Source organism: Bombus fervidus, chromosome 19 (genome assembly GCF_041682495.2).
Source record: "Bombus fervidus isolate BK054 chromosome 19, iyBomFerv1, whole genome shotgun sequence".
Lineage (NCBI taxonomy): Eukaryota > Metazoa > Arthropoda > Insecta > Hymenoptera > Apidae > Bombus > Bombus fervidus.
Window position 1 is genome coordinate 2953453 of NC_091535.2, and position 22708 is coordinate 2976160.

At 36.8% G+C, this 22708-nt stretch overlaps 1 protein-coding gene and 1 long non-coding RNA gene across 7 annotated transcripts in view; one reads left to right on the forward strand and one right to left on the reverse strand.

Annotated features, from left to right (window-relative positions):
• Positions 1-22708, reverse strand: part of LOC139996823 (adhesion G protein-coupled receptor E3) — a 76115-nt gene that overhangs the window by 5143 nt on the left and 48264 nt on the right. For all 6 annotated transcript variants that reach the window (XM_072021344.1, XM_072021346.1, XM_072021345.1 and 3 more), the window contains 3 exons: positions 18674-18779; positions 1396-1655; positions 222-323 (listed from right to left, as the gene is read on the reverse strand). In XM_072021344.1, coding sequence (XP_071877445.1) covers positions 222-323; positions 1396-1655; positions 18674-18779 — 468 coding nt within the window. The remainder of the gene's footprint in view (positions 1-221; positions 324-1395; positions 1656-18673; positions 18780-22708) is intronic.
• On the forward strand, positions 1655-5903 carry LOC139996851 (uncharacterized). The gene is made up of 2 exons (XR_011802408.1): positions 1655-4704; positions 5053-5903. It is a non-coding gene; the product is annotated as an uncharacterized lncRNA (long non-coding RNA).

Here is a 22708-nt window from a genome sequence, read left to right on the forward strand (position 1 = left end):
TGTTGGCCGTTGAAAGATTAATAGTAAATAAACTTGAGAGAAGACTGGATTCGCTCCACTGAATTATACATGGTCGCTAAATGGAAATCAGTCCGAACAAGCACTCGTAACCAGTGAATACACCATACGTTTCTTTCTTACCGTACACTTTTTAACACAATTTTTCCTAAACCGCATATTTATTTCGAAACTACGCGTACTTTTGGTGAAAAACAGTGTACCTGGACACAATCGCAGCTTTGATTAGATAGTAGCCGGCGGAAAGAAGCAGAAGGACCACTGGCAAGCCGTACGCATAAATCGTTGCCTTCGTTCCTAGAAACCTGTAACAGATTATATTGTGTGAGTAACGTCCGAATTATAATATGAAACGCGTCAAAGTATGAACGTTCAAAATATAATATTGTAAGGCATCTGGCATCCAAATTTTAGTATTGCAATCTGTTTATCCGGAACTGTGTCATACTCAGTGGAAAACGTACGAAAATTCAATAGTTACGAGACGGAAAATCGAGTAAAATCACATTTCCATTGCTCTCTTCCAGTTGCCTTTCGGTAGCTGAAAATAGGAAACGATAGAACAATAGCAGAGAAGATACAATGAAAATACGATTGTTCAAACTGGAGAATTTCGTTCTTAAAATTTCGCGACGCTCTGCGACGGAAGAGGGAAATAGGAAAACGAGTTTTGAATATTTAGTTGAAAATCGGAACGAGATCAGACACGAGATAAAACGATATCACATCATTCCTATATCGTGACGTTTTTAATTCGTTTCAAAACTATAGCTATCGTTTTATTCGGGAAATTAAATTTCAGAGTATTCGTGCAGAGCTCGCCGTAGCATGACAAACCGATAATTAACATGATGGAAAGTTTTGTTAAATCTAAAAAAGTTTCTCTTGAACTTGTTAAAATAAAGCATGAATTTTTAAGGTGGTAATAGCCATGAAGGCGTAAAATATGTTTGCCACCGAAACGAGGTGTAAGATAGTCGACGTGAAATTTCAGCGAGCAAGCCATGCCAAATTTTAGTTGGCCTCGATGATCATTTTATTTCGGAAAATGCTATTCACGTGCACGTTCGACCGCCACTTCGGTATCGTTTCTGTGTCGATTTCTCCTCATAAAACGGTGAATCGTAATTCCAGTGTAATAACTTTTACAAGTTTTATTTTACAACTTTTACAAGTATGAGCAATCGTCAGGTCACGTCGCGCCACTCGCCATATTTGAAATCCCGTAACGCAACTTCTTGGAATTACGTGCAAATAGCTTGCGATAAATGTTCGAGGTTTCCGTTTTAGACGAAAGCATGGGTAGGAGATCGACGAAATAAGGTAGGAGAAAAAGAAAGAGAAAATAAAAAATAGGATGGGGAGAAGAAAATATACCAGCAATTGAAAGGTGTAAGATCCGCTATGTTCCAAATGACGGTCGCCTCACGTATCTGTAGGAAAGTAGCGATGGCCAGATCGAGCAATGGTGCACCCCAGGCGAACAGACTGTATTTCAGATAAGATGGTGGATCGTCGCGACGCGGGATCGAAGCGACGGTTGCGTAAAGATGATGACACATCGCAGCCAGCCAACAAACCACCGTCATCCGAAGATACTGCAAGCTCAACTCCAGAGAAATGCATAGCTCCCAGTCCTGCGAACACCGAGATCTTATTTTCTTCTCCATTTTCTTTTATTTTCGTTATTCTTACAATTAATTTCGTGCAAAGAGCGACAAGAATTTTACGATTTATTTGGAAGAGGATCCGATTCGTTTAGCAGTCGGTTCGGGGTGATCACGGGAAATAGATTGCAAAGCTGTTGGTTTATAATCCAGCAGGCAGTGAGCGTTTCCTACGTGACAGTTTAGTAAACTTGATTTACCACTTTTATCCTTAATTTTATATTTGAGAATGCTAAAATGAGTGTTTGTTGCCAACCCTCCGGGACAAAGGCCGACTGGAAACATTTTACGTTGCCAAAAAATTCGTGTCATAGCGGCAAGGCTGATGTTCTGTTTGTTCGTAATTTATTATATAAAAAGCGATAAAATGACAATTTGCCAGCCTCTCATTGGCGCAACAGCTTGGCGGACGTAATAAAATGGTCGATTGCTCCAGCGTGTCGGCCATTGTCCAAGACTCCCACTTACTTGCTAAGCCCGTATATTATTATTATACGTTTTATTATTACACGCATATTATGACTAATATTGTCCCAATAACACACTTGCAAATTGCCACTTTATCACTTTTTATATACCTAATACATCATAAACAAACGAAAAATCAGCTTTGCTGATATGACAAGAAGTTTCTTTCTAAACAAAATGTCAAAATCTCAAGCATCAGAATAATAACAAAGTCGATGAACCATGCTTACTGAAATCAGATGACAAGATGTTTACTACGTCGTGGACTTGAGGTGGTTTCTGTGGGACGTGTAGGGCGCCAAAGAAATACTCGACGTTTTGCATAACAGTAAACTATTAGCACGTTTAATGACTTCGTTACAAGTCTCGACTCGCGATTTGCGCGGGCGACAATTTATTTACAATTCTCGTTTTTGACTCTTTACGTACGACTCTCGATTTCGACTGACCAATCTCGCTTCCCGGTCACAACTCAACTGTTCTGTTGATCCGATTCGTTTCTTTTTTATCTCTCAATATCCCCACTACGTACGCGTTCGTTCCAACTATTCGTGGAAGGACCGTAGGGATATCGATGGCCCATTAGGCCTGTCGACACTTGCGCTTCGTCGTGACCTTGCTTATGTTTGGAAAGTTTTTTGTTGTCGAGTACCACTACAGATTATTAGAGCGCAGATGGAGAATTAGCCGAATATACGCGTATACTTTTCTGCAAAAATCGGGCAAGATAATCTTCAATCAGAAACGTGAGATTCTCGGAACGAGATTCCGTCTCCTCTTTCGGCGTGTCCGTTTTCGGTCTCGGGGATCCTCCTAACGACCAGTTTTCGGGCTTTCCGCTTCCAACGGATTGGCCCGCTTCTGATTCGCAATAAAATTCCAGCGGAATCTTATTTTTTCGTGACCTCCATTATCGACGGTGTGATCAACTGTCTTTCAAGAAACCGAATCGGTTCGACATTCTAGCGATGCGCCATTACATTGTCTACCTCCCTCGCGAAACATTCGTCGAAAGCATCTCGTAAAATTAACTGGGTCACTGGATATTCTCCTGTCGGAGATCGGGACGATATTCTTTAGTAATTTTTATTGGAACGATCGGCACGATGTGACGTAGCTTGGCGCGGTGCGGCCTATCGATTGAAAGCAACCGCGCGGAGAGGATCGATCACGCGGAACCTCCGACATAGTACATAGTAGGTAGAAGCAAACACGAATAGCGAAGGAGACACGACTCACGGTATCGGTGGTTCATCTGTCTCAGATTAAACCAGCTGCTACGTTGCCGAGCTACCGTCGCTCGAATACCATTGGTTACCGTTATATACAACCTGTAATCGAATATATCGGAGATACCGAGATTGTCATTGCTGTTAGCTCTATAACCAATAGGCTAACATGTTTTCGCTTTCCCGCGAAAATTATTAGTAAAGTATAGTAAAAAAGAAGATTCGATGATTTGTGTTGAGATTTTTATATATTTCGGAATAGAAAGAGCAAACTCGTGGATAAATGTGTTATAGAAATTCTTTATTCGGAAATGTTAGAAATTAGGATTTCCAGTGGTTTCTATCCTATGTGATAATGTATTGATAAATGGATTTATTGCAGTGGATTAAACGATGATTATTTAACGTGAACTTAATGCAGTAGTGTGATATCATAACTCTAGATTAACGAGACTATTCACTCTTGACTCTCCGACGGCAAACTGAACATCAACTGCTGCGGTGCGGAAATATATTGATGGACCGTTAGGCCTAGTGAAGTTTTTCGAACATTTCGGTTTATCGGCATTTGCGTTTTATCGTCGACGTTGTCTGTATGTCGGCCATCTTTTCGCGGTACTATAACAGAAACGAAAGAAACCGCTGTAAAGAGAATCGTTGTGCCAAAAACTAAATAACAGATTTTTCCTAGAAGTGAGATCCACTTCAACAATTTGTAAAAGAGCACGAACAGATAAAAGATAGCGCAGACGATGATGGCGAAGGGGAAAGTTGATGGAGTTAGGTAGTTGTCGGGTAGTACGGAAAGTGGAAACTAAATTGGGTATTACGCATAGCGGCTACGTTATCACGGAAGGCTGGCAGTCGGCCGGATATCAAGTGTCAATATCCAAAGGATGTTGGCGCAATATCGAATGAACGGTTCTGAAACACGGCCACCCTATCTCGGACATGCCACGGCATTAATATTCCGAGCAAGTTACGATGCGACCATCTTCTTGTTTTCATCGTTGATAGGAATACTCGTGCTACGCGATACGAACTAGCGCCATTTTCTCCACCAAAATCACGTTCTCGTAATTCAATTCTACATTGTTGAGGTTGACTGATAGAGGAATGAATGAATGAACTTCTAATAGAAAAATATATTGAAATAAGTATAGGTATAAGTGTAAGTATAGGTATAGTGTACGAGGTCAACACCAAATAAACGGTTATCATTATTTATTAATTTAATGTATGGTACTGTTCAGCTTGACTGAGAAAGGAACGAGTGGATGAATTTGTAATAGAAAAATATATTGAAATAAGTATAGATATAAGTATAGGTATAGTATATGCTGATCCAGATCCTCACTCTTTCAGTGTTACAATACAATAGAATATGATATAGAATACGTTCATATATTTATAGTAAAGGATATTACCAAAAAGTTAACCTTGCAGCTCTAGCTGAAGGCTACAAGAAACAGCAATAGAAATTTGCTTATAGCTCTTTTGTTTCTAGACCTTGTAACCCAAAACAAAATTTATATTCAAGGGCACAATAATATGCACTTCTCCTTATTTAGAATTTTATGCATTATATTGTTGAGGTTAACTGATAGAGGAACGAGTGGATAAATTTGTAATAGAAAAACATATTGAAATAAGTATATGTACAAGTACAGGTATAGTATATGAGGTGAAAATCAAATAAATTGTTATCATTATTTATTAATTTAATGTATGGTATTGTTGAGGTTAACTGATAGAGGAACGAGTGGATGAATTTTTAATAGAAAAATATATTGAAATAAGTATAAGTACAGGTATAGTGTATAAGGTCAAAACCAAATAAACGGTTATCATTATTTATTAATTTAATGTATGATATTGTTCAGCATGACTGAGAAAGGAACGAGTGGATGAATTTGTAATATAAAAATATATTGAAATAAATATAAGTACAGGTATAGCGTATGAGGTCAAAACCAAATGAACGGTTATCATTATTTATTAATTTAATGTATGGTATTGTTGAGGTTAACTGATAGAGGAACGAGTGGATGAATTTGTAGTAGAAAAATATATTGAAATAAGTATAGGTATAAGTATAGTGTATGAGGTCAAAGCCAAATAAACGGTTATCATTATTTACTAATTTAATGTATGGTATTGTTGAGGATAACTGATAGAGGAACGAGTGGATGAATTTGTAATATAAAAATATATTGAAATAAGTATAAGTACAGGTATAGTGTATGAGGTCAAAACCAAATAAACGGTTATCATTATTTATTAATTTAATGTATGGTATTGTTGAGGTTGACTGATAGAGGAACGAGTGGATGAATTTGTAGTAGAAAAATATATTGAAATAAGTATAAGTACAGGTATAGTGTATGAAGTTAAAACCAAATAAGCGGTTATCATTATTTATTAATTTAATGTATGGTATTGTTGAGGTTAACTGATAGAGGAACGAGTGGATGAATTTGTAGTAGAAAAATATATTGAAATAAGTATAGGTATAAGTATAGTGTATGAGGTCAAAGCCAAATAAACGGTTATCATTATTTACTAATTTAATGTATGGTATTGTTGAGGATAACTGATAGAGGAACGAGTGGATGAATTTGTAGTAGAAAAATATATTGAAATAAGTATACGTATAAGTATAGTGTATGAGGTCAAAGCCAAATAAACGGTTATCATTATTTACTAATTTAATGTATGGTATTGTTGAGGATAACTGATAGAGGAACGAGTGGATGAATTTGTAATATAAAAATATATTGAAATAAGTATAAGTACAGGTATAGTGTATAAGGTCAAAACCAAATAAACGGTTATCATTATTTATTAATTTAATGTATGATATTGTTCAGCTTGACTGAGAAAGGAACGAGTGGATGAATTTGTAATATAAAAATATATTGAAATAAATATAAGTACAGGTATAGCGTATGAGGTCAAAACCAAATGAACGGTTATCATTATTTATTAATTTAATGTATGGTATTGTTGAGGTTAACTGATTGAGGAACGAGTGGATGAATTTGTAATAGAAAAATATATTGAAATAAGTATAGATATAAGTATAAGTATATTGTATGCTGATCCAGATCCTCACTCTTCCTGTGTTACAATACAATAGAATATGATATAGAATACGTTCATATATTTATAGTAAAGGATATTACCAAAAAGTTAACCTTGCAGCTCTAGCTGAAGGCTACAAGAAACAGCAATAGAAATTTGCTTATAGCTCTTTTGTTTCTAGACCTTGTAACCCAAAACAAAATTTATATTCAAGGGCACAATAATATGCACTTCTCCTTATTTAGAATATCTTTTGTTTCACTAAATTCTATTTTCTTTGTAACAGCGATGTCCAGGTCCATACAAAAGGAAAGGTGTAGAGTTTGTCTTGAATTACTTTAACATAAATTAAATTCACGTTATTATCAACTTGCAAGTTGGTTAAAGAATGTTTCATCGCTGATTTACAAGCAATTTGCGCATTTATTCAAAGTGCAATATCAAAAGGCAAAATGAGCAAATTTCAAATTCGTCGAAGCGGCAAATGCTTACACCATTGGCTTATCTCGACTATTTATTCTGCGATAACGATGATATTTGCAAACTACCAATTGGCAATTGGCGAATAATACAGCGTGCAGATTCTATTCTTATAACTTGAAATATTTTAAGAAACAAGCTGAAGCTTAAGGAAGACTACACGGGAGAAATAGGATCGTGCAAAACGAAGGGTGCTGAAATCAACGATAAAAAACGCCACGAGGTGATGAGAAGGAAAGCTACTCTCCTCGGGCTCGCAAAATTCAACCAGAAAATACGCGACAATTACAGTAATTAGTATTTTGTGTGGAGGAAACATTTCCGTTGCGCTCAGTCTGCCTGCATCGTGCAAATTCACCGCGAAAATCGTTTAAACAGATCCATTAAATTTTTTCGGCCACGTTGCTTTCGCCGTCCGACTATAAATGAAAATTTCACCAACGCGACGAGCTTGTAAACCAACCATGCGACATTTCGAATGCTGACTTTGTAATTACACTAGCCGATAAATCGCATCGTTTCATATTTATATATATATATTGGTGCACCGGCTATCACTGTTCTTTTCTCTAATAGAACGTTTATATATATATATATAATTGATAGATATTAATAAGCAATATATATATATTGATTAACAATATATATATTATATATCAATGTATTTAATTAATCAATATATAAATAACATATATAATTAATCAATGTATATGAATACAAATGAAATATATATATAACTGGTAGATGGTAAGAAGCAATATATATAGATATATTGATTAACAATATATATATATATATTATATATCGATATATTTAATTAATCTATATATATATATATAACGTACATAATTAATCAATATATATATAACATATATAATTAATCAATGTATATGAATACCAATGAATTATATATATATAATTGGTAGGTGATAATAAGCAATATATATATATGTATATTGATTAACAATATATACATTATACATCAATATATTTAATTAATCTATATATATTATATATAATTAATCAATGTATGTGAATACCAATGAATTAACCTCGAGATATATATTTAACGTAAATTACGTTCGTAACAACGAGGATATTCATTTAAAATCGAGAGTAGATATACCGATGCAACTTAATAATTCATCGTAATTAATGCAGTCGAAACATGCAATTTTAGGTCGATTCCGTAATTTTCGTAATATTCATATACGTTACATATAAATAAATTTATAGCTGAAATTTTGATACCGTTCCTGTTTTCTCGAATCCTATATAAATCTGTGCATAAAGGGTTATGCAAAAGAAAACGGTTTTTCAGGTATACCGGGACGAATACATCTTAAAGATGCAACAGTCGAATGGAAGCGTTCAAAGGAGTAGATTCTTTTGAAGCATCGAACGAAAGCGAAGTAGAATAACGTAAAGCCGAGAGAACTCGAACCTCTCGATATGTACGGTCGAGGTCTAAGCTAGGGATTATCCCTCGACTACGAGTATTAAGGAACAAGATCGGAAATTTGAATCGACATCGTGAATTTGAGATTTCAAATGAACGAATTTGAAGCCAAGATGTTCTTGTATCGAGAAAGTTCAAAGATAATGTTCCTTCTCCAATCTTCGATGAAAGATTTCGATACCAAATTACAAGGAAATCGAGAATTGTTAATTTGTAATACGAATCGATTAAAACTATTGAAAAAAAGATTCGATTGTTATATCGAAGCAATTACTAGTAATCGCTCTTGTCGTGGGGAAATATTATTGCCCTGAAGGTAGCTAATTTTCTTTCTCTCTCAATATTTTAGTACCTTTTTTACGTCTCTATCGATAATCTAATCGATAATAGTCTCGAATCGCAAACAATTTCAGACGAGAAGCTGAAATATCGAGCTTGTTAGTCTATCAAATTGTTTAATCGTACTGTAAATTTGATGCGTCGCTATGAGGTAAATATAATCAAGTGTATCAAATGTGCACAAGTTAATTGCTTTGCTGCAGCTCCCATAATGTATAATATTTACTTGTATTAGTGTCTCGATCGATAACCGACGTTCAATCCAATTTTTAGTTGTTGTTACGTAATTACCATTTGAAGAGAGTAATAAAAGTTGTCTATAACGTAGTTTTACGATGCAAATCAATAATATCAGATTTACAAAACACGATCTTAATTTGCAATTGCAATGATTACTAAAGTATAATTATAAGCTATTATCATAGAACCATAAATTATAGGTTAAGATTGAATAAAGTATCCAAATCTATCGATTCTTATAATAAAACTCTCCATTGACACGATATATATTTTTATAAACACTGAATTACTATTTTTGTTTCATTGAAATTTGGAATGCGAATTAGAAAGATATCCCATTAATATCAGTTGCATAGAGAGCTTCTTCTTGTTCTTATCTTTGGCTAAAGGGATCTACTTTTATCGAGTTTTCCATAGTGCTCGATTACGTTTGATTTTGATTTCGTTTTCTTTTCGTGCATTCTCGCCAATATCTCTTGGTTTCGTACCGACTACTTTTTCTTATTATTATTGATTTCTTGTCGTTTCAGTATCGTTCTACCTTCGCAAATAACTTGTTTTTCGATCGAGTTCGTTCTACGTTTGAATATTCGATGATCGTTCTTGTTTATCGATCGTCTGGTAAATCTAAATTAAGCTACAATTAGATAACGTACAGTTGAGAGGACTTTGTTAACGGTACAAGTTCGGTCACGACGTGCTCACAGTTTCGACAAATAACGCAGTTCGTTGTAACCCTATCGACGCTATGGATCGTGACTGGAACTACTAACGGTTTACTCCACTTAACGAGCACTAAATAACATCGTGAGACGATATGTCTTCTTTTATATTACTTTACTAAAACAAATAGTTAAAATTACACTAGATTTGGACAATTTTACGTAATAGTTTGTGCACACGCAATGAGGAAATTGGGTCTCATGAGATAACCTCTTTATACTATGGATCTTCCAAAGAATAGAAGTTGGAATGCATTTAAAAAAGAAATTTTTGATAAATGTCGGAGAATGGGCCACACACATTAATACTGAGAGAAACGGGGATTGTATCGACAAAGCGACATCTAAGGAGTTTGAAAGCTGACAGTAAAAATTTAACTATACGGTTGCGAATATCGCGACACCTATATATTTGATGGATTACGATAAAAATCTGTCGTTCGTTTGCTTCGATGCGCGACAAACTTAGAAAGCAACTACATATTTGTTTCTACTTCTTACTTGAACTTCTTGATTCTATAAAAATTTTCAATATCTTTGCTACACGTCGCAGATGGAAGTTTACCCGTTTCAAAACAAACGTGTTGAAAAGTTGCACGTAATATAAAACGTGTCTAGGAAAGATAAACGCAAGTTGTTCGATCCAACGTTAACCTAAAAGCAGCGTTATCGATATATGTAGGATCTGTCGGTTCAATCTTAAAAATCCGAATTACATACCAATGAAAGCGTCGATTCAATTTGAATGAAAACAGTGCTTCTCTTTTTATTTTCTTTCCTTTCACGTCCATATATCTACGATCTTACGTTTTTCGATATAAGAAAATTCGGATTTCGACTAAACCTGGTGGATAGGAAATTGTTGTCGAAAAAGTCTAACGAACAATATAATTAAATATTAGAAAGCTATTAAAAGACGCATCAAAGCTTCAGATATAAAAAAAAAAGTTATTTGATGGGAGTCAAAATTTGTTAATTCTTTGAGGAGTTTGGTTAACTGCGATTTTTATCACATAATATATTTTGCAAATGGATGTCGTAGCTATGGTTAAAGATAAAATTCCATTTACGCCAAGAGATTCTCAGAAATTATGTAATTAAAATTTCAGCTGGTAGATATTTGGAAAATTGAAAATCTTAGTTCTAACCTTTTAAAACTAAGCAACTGTGTATTTTGCAAACTTCTTATCCAGAACTAAATGGAGAATATAGCTCTATATATTCAGGCAATTTTTAAGCAAATATCGTTGATAAAACAAGGCAAATTTCACCTCAGTTCTACGTAAATAATGCATGCTTCCTGGACAAAGTTTTCTCTGCTGAACTGGGAAAACTTTATAGATTTATATTCCCGTTACCACGACTGCAGTTTTTGAAACTTTCTCGCGCATACGCTTTGTGATTTTTTCTTTCCCTTTGCTCCTTTTAAACCATGGAATCGAAAATGATTCGTATCGAACTACGTGAGTCTAATTTCTAAATCGATCACTCGTATATCGCACGTTTAGCGCGCAATTTCTCTTACAACGACGACTAATCGATTATTAATCCCTGAGTAAGAAATACATTCGTCGTTGATCCTCTTCGTTGGACAGTGCACTTATTGAGATATATGCAATTTTGTGTGGTACACTGGATTAGCCGCGTAGTAGTGTCACACATATATGAGTGTGTGGTAGTACGTGCGTGCGCAGCGTCTCGTAAAACAGAAGAATGCAACTGTTCCGTACGCATGGTGTTAAGAAAGATGGCGAGACAAAAAGAGTGCTGAGACGTGTACAATGTGTATCTATGAATATCTTGTAAATCACATATTAAATAAATCTGAAACTATTTTAATATCATTTCTATATGTAATGTAAGTGTTCCTATACATTTATTTCGGCGATTAAGATCCACAATTCTCAACAGCACTAAAGTTAAATCTCGCTAGATTACAAGTGAAAGATAAAGGCTTTTAAAATCTTTTCGAAAACCGAACAAGTTACAAGGCAGAACATTCATGATTCAACGATGCACGAGTTCGATTTTCGCTACTTTCTTCAACTATGGGAAAACTTTGTAATTGAAAGAACCTCCACCGTAATTCTGAATCTCAAATGTTCTCTCACAGTTCGCTTCAAACAGCGACTTTTGTGGACTTTGAGAAGTATACTGCATTGCAGGTATTGGTATCCTCATCGCGGTTTCATTTTCAATCTTTCTTTGTGAAAACAACAAGAATTCAATAACTTTACACATCCACGTTTCTTCCTTTCGACATTTATTCCAGCTACACGGATTTTTATATAAATCACGAAAATCTTCTTACATATTTCGAACGCATCGACGCGTAATCGATTGTAATTGCGTTTTTATCGCAAAGTATGTATTTTGTGACAATGGCTTATTAGAATTCGGCTGCATCGTTATCGTAACGTAATTGCAAAATGTTGAACCGAAAACGAAATAATAATCCCAAAAGTGATTTAAATCGTTTAGGTAATTTAACCGTATCATTTTGGTATGAAATGATTTACTAACGATGAATAAAAAATAATGTAAAATGTGTGTGTCTAAAAGTTGTTAAGAAGAATGAGCTACGTGAGAAAGAAAGTAGATAAATGCGAAAAGTCACTTACTTAAGTATGGACGTCAATGAACATGGTTAATATCATGGGGATCGCGGCGAAAAATTACTGGGTACTGAAGTTGTGACGTAGATTAACTAACATCCATCGATCGTCATAAATGCCTTATCTTTATGTCGATCTATACATCGATATTCAGGCAGTATATATCCATTGTAGGAGTTCGTAAAACGCAATTTTCTTAATATGCGTTTCAATATATCATATTCCAACTAAGTTTCCATTCGGTTTTATACGGAAATTATATGGGAATTGAGAGCACAAGCGCGAACGTGAAACAAAGGATATGACAGACAATCGACACACTTCACATAGTTAAGAAAATCGTACGTAATTACTTTTTCGATCTCCATCGATTTGCGCTTCCTCTGAAGATCATCGATATCAAATAGAAATCGATAAAACGTAACGCCATCAGTCTGCTATATCTCTTACTACTCGTACTATGGCTGCCACCATATGCAGTGTTTTCCAATAGTTGAATGCATGCACACAGTAAGAAAATTTTCGATGCTCGCGATAATACAATCAAAGAAAAGAGAAATGTTAGAAATCTTAGAAATCATATTAAAAGAATTGATAAATTCGTTTACTCAGTTCGTGATAATTGTTTCTTTCGAATGAAACGTGGTTAATCTCTTTTAACTATGGTTAAGTACTTTCGTTTGCGTTTTATACCGACCGAGTTCGTTATTCGAAGTAAGGATGAAAGAATAATTGAAGTTTTTATCTGCTCTTTTTTAAGGGTTGAGCCCGAAAGGATTATGCTCTTTGCAACATCCATGAAAAAAGTACACGGAAAACCACGCGCGCAATTAAATTTTTATAATCAGTTTTCACCGCGACCTTTATCTTTTCATAAGACAAAAAGTAGTTGATTCGCGTCATCCAGTTAACTTCATTTCGAACGCTGCGCTAGTTTTCATCCACGTCGATTTGTACGTTCGGGTAATTAAACGACATGACCCGAGCGAATTAGCTGGAAATATCTCTATACGGTATCCTAGTTCATTTGCGAGATGATAGTTAATTAGAAACTTTAGATATAACCTTGTACTTTGTCTTACTTGGTTAATCGTCGTTTCAATGCAGGAAAAAGAACGCAAAAATAATAAATGTTGATATAATTTTGGTATTTTTTCATAATCTAGAAAATTTGCAACATTTACGACAATACTTTCTAACAGCTTTGTGTGGAATAGCTGCAATTCGATTTTGATATTCGCTCCTTTTCGGCGAATAATCACGATGTTGCTCGAAAGTTGTCGTTCGGAAATGTGATTCGAAACACAGGTAAATCCGCTTTGCTTGCTTCGGATTAAATTCAACGAATTTCGTTTGCATTAGCTTTCAGTTAGATTCGGCTCAACTTTGACCTGAATCACGATTGGATCTGGGCTCGTTTCCCGTGTCCATATCCGAAAGAATGGACATTTTCCAGAGGCGTGATGTCGAGACGCCGTGGAAAATCTGAAGCGAAAGCTAACCTTTACGGACGGGGCCTCTTGACGAGCGAGCGTCGCTGTGAACGAGAGGTATCTCGGAGCGCGCAGTTGAGAAAATATACACGTTGAACGATTACGTTATTCAGTGTTAAAGTTTGTATTATTTTCTTCAATATTTAGTTCATCATCACTGTCACTATCACTAGAAATATTAAAACTGTCTGAAGCACTGTTGTCGTGTTCTATCTTATTAGATTCAAAATAGTATTCGTCACCACTACTATCACTATCGAACATGTTCTTTCTGGAACTTTTAGGCAGCGTGTATAAGGTATTATAAAAAATATATAAAAAGCTAGCTGATTCGTTTGGTAGTGGCATTGAAAGATTAAAATTCGTTTAAAGATCTATAATTTTCTTTCATCAAAAACATAATACTGTTTAATTTACTATACCCATGCGTAAATACGCGTAAGATTATTGCTCAGAAAAAGAGACGTATGCCAGCCACTTCACAGTAACTGTCCGGAACTGTGAACAGATTCGGACGGTTATTTGCCGACACTCGTCCGCAAAGAGCTGAAGCATCGTCAATGGAGAACATCTAATTCGTGGATAATGTTGAGATCTTTATATATCTCGGAATAGAAAGAGCAAACGAGTGGATGAATGTATTATAGAAATTCTTTATATAGAAATCTTAGAAATTAGAATTTTCAATGGTTTCTATTTTATATGATAATGTATTAATAGCTGGATTTATTGCAGTGAATTAAACGATGATTATTTAACGTGAACTTAATGCAGTAGGTGTGATATCACAACTCTCGATTAACGACTCTTCACTTCGACTCTCCGACGGCTAACTGAACATCAACTGCTGCGGTGCCGAAATATATTGATGGCCGTTAGGCCTGTTAAAGTTTTCCTACCCTTTCGGCTTGTCGGTATTTGCGCTTTATCGTCGACATTGCTGTATGTCAGTGATCTTTCCGCGATACTATAATAGAAACGAAAAAAGCTACTGTAAAGAGAATCGTTGTGCCAAAAACTAAACACTGGAAAAAATATAGAATTTTCCTAGAAGTGAACCCATTTCAACAGATAACACCCACCAGAGGGAGGGAAAGTTGCAAAACATTTGTTAACCTCTCACACTGTTGCATTACTCGTACGACCGTTTTTCATTTGAAGTCAGGTTTGCAAGACGAGGTCATTAAGTTTCTTATAGGTGCGCTAAGTGCTCTTCGACGATTACCACACGTTGTATACACGGCCAATGTAGCTCCTGGTGCACACTCGTAACATCACGCCTTGGAAATGTCATTCCCATTTTCTTTGACGTACAGATCTTCCGTCGCGTGTACGCTATCGATCGAATTTCACACAATGAAACGCCCAAGTGGCTCTCTATTCTAAAATAAGTCTAAACGACGTAAAATGAATCGTTAAGAATTTCCAATTTGTGCTAATTCGAAACTTCTTTCGTTCGGATAAGATTTTGGAAAAGTTTTGTAGCGGCACATAAGTCAACGGAAGATTCGAATAGGAAGAGGCTCATATTATTGTGCCGTGGAATACCAACGTCGTTTTGGTCTGCTAGTTTTGAAGGTAAACGAACTCCGGAAAAAATATTATCGCCGTTATTTGTAATCGTGAGATGAATTGGGTGTAGGACGTGTAGAGTGCCAAAAAAAATATTCGGCCATGTTTAACAGTATATTTATTAACATTTCTCACTTTCGACTCTTTACATACCACTCTCGATTTCGACTGACCTTTCTCGCTTCTCGGTCACCACTCAACTGTTTTCTTGATCCGATTCGTTTCTTTTTGTCGCCTCTCAATATCCCCACTACGCACGCGTTCGTTAGGCGACTGTTGCCGCGTACGCCTTCTTCCAAGTATTTGGCGAAAGGACCGTAGAAATATCGATGGCGCATTAGGCCTGTCGGCACTTACGCTTCGGTGATATACTTGTACCGACGAAACCGTTGGAAGGTTTTGTTGTCGAGTGCTGCTACAATCGTCAACCGGAGTTATATATGAACTCTAACTAACTTTTTACAACAACACCGGCCTATACAAATAGACGAACGTGCCCTCTAGGACGTTCAGTATAGCGAGTCATTTACAGTCGAATAGCAAACGTAGAGATGAACAGTAGCATTGAGCGAGCGACGATTACGACCGGCATAAATTATCTCTGTACTTGTACTTGAAGTGATTTTAATATACACCAACTATTACAGTTTTATCACTTGTTATTTATTAAACAAAAAACACGTATAATAAACCTCAGTTTAAATAAAACAAACACTTGCAAGAATCAATCGAGATCTTTATCAGAAACAAATCGCGCTGTCACGGTGTGAATGAGAATTGTCCTCCTAAAACGTTTGCAGTGAACATGGTGAAAAGTACAGAGATTTTAATCGAAGATAAATATCTATATCTTTGCTCGAGTACTGATTACAATGTGAAACCGTGTCGTTGAATAAGTACGTGCCGTTGAAAAACTCGTCACGTAGAAAATTTATCGTATCGAATGTGCCGAAATAGCTTGTTTCACATTTTCCTTCCATTTAACGAATCCAACACGTTGAATGCTACGCCAGTTTTACAAGGTTTGGAATTGGTGCCACGATGAATTTTTTTATTATGCGATAGATATTATGTCGAAATATTACCTACAAGAGATATGTTACGGGATATAATCGTCATTAATGAATTTATCTCACTGAGGTCACCAGTGACCCCCAGGGCGCTGTAGTGCAATTTCGCTCGATTTACTTATTTTTCGCGATTATTAATTATCTTATATTGTTTCTTCGCGTTGCTAAATAATTGTTCTATGTTGTTACGTCCCGGAGCCTACCATGAACCATAATCCATCCCTCGGTCATACTTATTCGGACCCGCAATAATCCTAAAGAGCCGTTACAAGATTTAGCATTTTTTATTTTACTGTCAAGGCCCTTAATTGCCATCAAACATCTTTCAAGTCGAAATGTTCTTTAGGGTTATTGTTCATTCAGATAAAACACTATAAAAGCGGGTTTTCCCATGTTCGACAGCCACTGTTGGGGAGCGCACATAATAGATGCATATTTCATGTATAAATAAAACTATTTTGATATGTTTTATACTGCATTAATTTCGTCACACCATTGTAGTAACAATGGTAATAATAGCAAATTTATAATTATTGACATTTGTTCAAATTCTATATTTCTACTAATCTTGAAGCGCCGGTCATCGGTGACCTCCACGGCGCCACAGCCAAGTTGAGTGCCGGTCACCGGTGACCTCCACAACCAAGTAGAGTGCCGGTCACCAGTGACCTCCACGGCCAAGTTGAGTGCCGGTCACCGGTGACCTCGACGACCAAGTAGAGTGCCGGTCACCAGTGACATCCACGACCAAGTAGAGTGCGGTCACCGGTGACCTCGATGGCGCCACAGCCAAGTTGAGTGCCGGTCACCGGTGACCTCGACGGCGCCACGGCCGTCGAATGCCGGTCACCGGTGACCTCAACGGCGCTACGGCCAAGTTGAATGCCGGTCACCGGTGACCGCTATGGCATTCAACGCGTTAAAACGTTATGCTCTTAAGAAGTAAAAACAGCACTCCTGAGGTCTGGCGTACAGGCAGTGGTGTAATTACAAAAAGAAAGACGTTGATGGAGCCAGGTGGAAAGAGAAATACGCTCCGAACAGATATACACACTCTTAATGTCCTCCTCGGCAGCACGTCGAGACGATATACGCCACTAACCCCTTTTATATTACACGTACGAGCCCCCTAATGACTTGGGGATGTTTTTTCAGCCATGAGGGAGAAAGCTTGTTAAAGAATGTGCGAATGAGCGAGAGTGAGAGAGGGAGAGAGAGAGAGAGAGAGAGAAAGAAACACGCAGCAGTTGTTTCTAGCAGAAACCGCTTATCTTTTGCGCTGGTGTTTCGAGCATGTCGCGGTATACCGCGGCAGCTGAGTGCTAGTGTGTTGAACAAAATTCCCTGGCTTTTATTCAACTCTGGCGTATCGCGGTGATGATTCCACCTACATGCACTCGTGAGATCGCCAACGACGAAAGCGCGCTGAAAATGCTGGTTTTCGTCCGATCGCCAGAGTTAAGCAGCGCGTGTCGCGGTGGGTACTAAAAAGATGGGTGATCGCTCCTTGGGAATTCCGTGTGCCGTTGATATTATGACCTTTTATTTACCGAATGTTCAGCTGGTCAAATTGTAAAGTATATTAAATAATAATAATAAAAAAAAAACTCGAGATCTGCCAACTATTTAAAATCCCCGCTCCCGCGGCGATATTTTCCGCACGGCTAGTTCGATTTTCTGATTTATATTCGGTTTTCCTATGATCGTGCCATGGGTAACGAGCTTGTCAGATGTTACGTGTAAAGGTCGTTTTTATTTTTCTTTCCTTTTAGAAAAAAGTTTCGTACTCTCGCTAATCTATTTTGTAGCTTCCAACCATTTTCGATTCTTCTTAGATTTCTTTTTCGGGGAACGCTAAGTCCCTGCTAAATAACTTGCTACGTAATGAACCTTCACGATTTATACGAGAACAGTTTCAAATGATATTTAGATAAAGATCCATAGAAACTTTTGACCGTCTTATCAGTTGGAATATCAATCGGATTACCCTACTCGACGAGCTTACGATCTTGGAAAGATAATTCCTTTATTAAATCGAGTAAAAGTCTTTCAAATGCTAGAGCAGCACGGTATCCTTAAAAATACACGTAAAGAAATTTCTTTCCAGTTCGTTGTTTATTTGCTCGTATATTTTCGTCCATTAACCTCGCAAGAAGCAAAAAGTTTGCAATAGGAAAAGGAAGGTTTTTCCTTTCGAAAAAAACTGTCGAAACTTACCTGAACGCCACCTACTCCAACTATGAAGAGCAGTTGAACCATAAAGAGAGCTGCCAAGAGATTCATAAGGATCGTACCCGCCAGGCTCCTTAAGTCCGAGAATAGGCTGTAACATAACGAATGTTCTGACTTCCATCTCTTCTAGAAATCAGATAACTCCGTATAACTAACTTCGAAGCGCTTTTCAGCAGCTTAAATTTAATTATAAACTGTAATGTTAAAAATGTAAATCCGACAGAAAATATATTGCTTAAGTACTTTTGCAAAAATCACTTTTGCAATAGAAATTCCTTGTTTATTCAGAATATACATATGTAATATATATTTTCTTGGGCAATAAACGTTATTGTTAATATATAAAAAAAAAAAACACTAATTTCGAAGAAAAATCGTTAGAGTTCCAGCACGAAGACGACAAATGGGTATGCAGCGCGCGAAACCAAACAAAAGATATTCGAACCGAATAGTACACGGTAGGATATCGTTGCATTCTCACGTACAGACAATTTGCATTGCTCTATGGAGAAGAGTAGCAGACAGAAGAATACAAAATAAAATTTACGTCGTGATTCACGTCAAAGGAAAACTCCCTTCTTTTCTTCGTCTCTCAGTTTCCGTAATATTTTATTCGACTACTAGATGAGAAAGGAAATATTCGCACGAAGGAAAAATTACAAATTGTTCGGAATAAAAATTCTGGAAATTATTTATGGCCTTACGCGAACGATACGTGTTGAAGCTATCGCGCGATATAGATGGCGCAAGGAAACAGACAAAGGGTCCGCACGAGTGGCTTCGCGAGCAATTCGTCGGCTGTGAATAATTCATAAATCAAACAAGCTGGTCGAGGTTGGTCAAGGTGAAACTGGCCTCACTGCTTATCTGTGTTTCGTCCTTTTTTGTTTTTTAGAACGACCAAATCGTCGGCGTGTGGCCAAATGGAACACCACGGTAATATTTCCTGAAATATTATTATTTCTTTCTTAATAGAAACGTAAGATGATACGTCCAAAGATGGGGAGTTAAGATATACTTAGACACGTAATAGCGATGTTGCACGCTATTCGTCATTTTGAAAGAAATTCTCAAGATTGTTTTCAAGTGTGTGGCTACTTGCGTTGCCGTCGGTAAACACAGTAACGAAAATCTTAGAAGTGATCGTACTTTCTTCGAGTGGTATGTCTGAAAGACACACGAAATTAGATTTCTGCTAACCTGAAAAGTTTCGACGTAGATCTTGTTCCCGATATATCAACGGAGACTGCAGCAAATAAATAATACACAGCGTCATGCGTTTTATCGATTTTATACGTGCGCGAAAAATAAAGTAATGCGAGTGGTTTCCAAGATTTTAATATACGTTACGTGCAAAGTTTCGTGTTTGTGAATGTTCGTTCGTGAAAGAAAGGAAAAGTAACGAAATTGAATTCTAGAGGCAGAGGATGAAGTAAAAAGGAAACAACGGAGCTTATTTCAAAAGAAAGTTTATCGGAAACTAGAAATACAGTTTCCTTCTGCTTCTCTCAAATTTGGAATCAAAACGATCCTATCGTAATCTGACCAAGATTTTTTTTATTGAATTTTGAGAGCTTCCTGCTTTGCAAAATTTGCATCGTTTTTTTTTTATTTATTTTTGTTCAAACGTTGTATTTAACGGTCACCGATCCAAAATTATTTGCATCTTCTCCGAGCTTTTGCTTTTCAACGCAAATACTGGCTTTGCTGGATGCTCGCGCAACCGCTAAAATGAAAGCTCTGTTTCATTTTCTATTTCGATGACCACGATACTCCGCTCAAAGGGTAAACTATGTAACTGCAATGAGAGCGAGAGCGAGGAAAGAGAGAGAGAGAGAGAGGAAGAGTGAGGGATATACAAAGAGCGAAAACGAAGCAAAAGAAAAGGAGAGATAAAAGGAGAAAATAGAAATACGCGGTTTACCGTCTCTATGCGCCGATAAGCAACGAACCGCGCACTTTATTAAAATTCCTTCGATACGAAAGTCATGTATACGTGTAATTCGAATTGATATCGAGTTTCACGATATTTCTAGCGACCGCGACTAGTCGGATTTCGCAAACAGACCGCGTTTCGAAATAACGTACGGAAAGGGAAATATCTCACGAGCGAATTTTCGACAAATATACTGTACGTATATCGAACTGATGCTCGGATCCTCGTGGCAACGAACAAAGTATGTATTCTGTCGCGTCTCGTTTCCCATTTGCAAGATGTACTTAGCGTGAAATTACATATATATATATATTCGATATATATCGAATCGAGAATCGATTTTCTAAATTACCGTTCTTCTCTCGTGATCTAACCTATTCAGTAAAATGGCTGCCGGTAAAACAAAGCAAAAGTAAATATGTCAATTGGCGGGTAGTTTGAATTCTATAGAATTTATACCTGCTCTCCTTCTGTTGACAATTCCAGTGGAAAAATGTAATTCACTTTATCTTCTGGTTTTATTATAGATTCTACACATTTTATTCTTTCATCTTTTGTGTTTTCATTCATGGATATACGGAGGATAACCTTCAACGCCGTGGCGTAGAGAAAATCGATTTGTAATAACGTTAATCCTTGGGGTAATTAAGATGATCGATTTTGGAAAATCGAGTTTATTTTGGGAATAAATTGAATTGTATACAATAACAATTCACAACAAATCTACTAGAAATTTGACCTGTTGAATCGAGAATCGATTTTCTAAGTTATAAATTACCATCCCTCTCTCGTGATCTAACCTATTCAGTAAAATGGCTGTCGATAAAACAAAGCAAAAGTAAATATGTCAATTGGCGGGTAGTTTGAATTCCATAGAATTTAGGTATGTATATATATTTCTTTCGTTTTCTATGAGACAAGCCAATTCGATGTTTTCTGATTAACTCGTCCTACGTGTGTTCTACCAACAAAGAGATGGATACTCCTACGCGTGGCGAAATGTCTAAAAGCAGTAAGAATCGAATAAGGGTTTGTGACTGCAGAGACCTTTAAATTCTTGCTAGTCGAGGGGTTGATCTTTCTAAAATCCTATCGACGACTTCTCATTCGACCCGTGAATAATTCATCCTGAGCTGAACTTCCAACCCAGTGGTAACCCAGTGGGAAAAGGAATCATGGATGAAATCGAAGGAAAGGATTAACCTGCTGTTCTTTTGTTCGATTTCGCGAGAGAAATTCGTCTCTCGTCGTACAAAACGACTACGAGAACGAATATAAAGTAGTTGCCTGAATATCGTGTATTTTTAATTTACCGCTTGAAACATTAAATTCTCTTCGTTAATTGACGGCGACGCTACCATGCTTCAACTCGTTACTGCGAGGTAATTGTATCGAAGCTTTTGTTCGTTTGGTACATCGTTAGAGTCGGTTTGAAAGATGGTAGAAGGAAAAGGAAAGGTGATTAAACTTCGAAGCTTTGTCAAGTTCGACCGATTTATCGATCGGTATGTCAGAAGTCGGCCAAGCAGAGCACTTCCATTAAATTTCGTTTCTTCTTTCTTTTCCAGCTATTCATCCGGATGATAAACTTTTTAAGCGTTCCGAAAGCTTTGAAATACTAGCGGTGAAAAAAGGGATCGATCATTCGAGATTTATGAATCGCGTCCCCTCGAGACTACTTTCAACTTCGATGAGACGAACAATCGTAATATAAGTCGTTAACAAGTCGAGCACAAGACCGAAGAGGATTGGTTGCACGAGAAACGTTATCTTATTTTTCCATTGCACGAAGGTTTCGAAGAAAAGGAATAATTAGTTTTCAATCATTTCCTACAGAAGTATCGAGTATTGAAAGGGTAAAGAAAATTACATTGGCTGATTGCACGCGATTCGGGCAATGTAGCAAAGTTTTTGCGGTCAGAGACTCGGTTGAAATTGATTTGAGGTCGAATCTCACGATATCTAAAGTTTGCCGCTCGAAAAGCACACAAGCTCGAAGTTCAGCGGCATCGACAGACCTCTGTTGCTCTATTTACATCTACAAAGTTTTAGAGTTGCTGGTTCGACAGTAGCTACCCGATTTA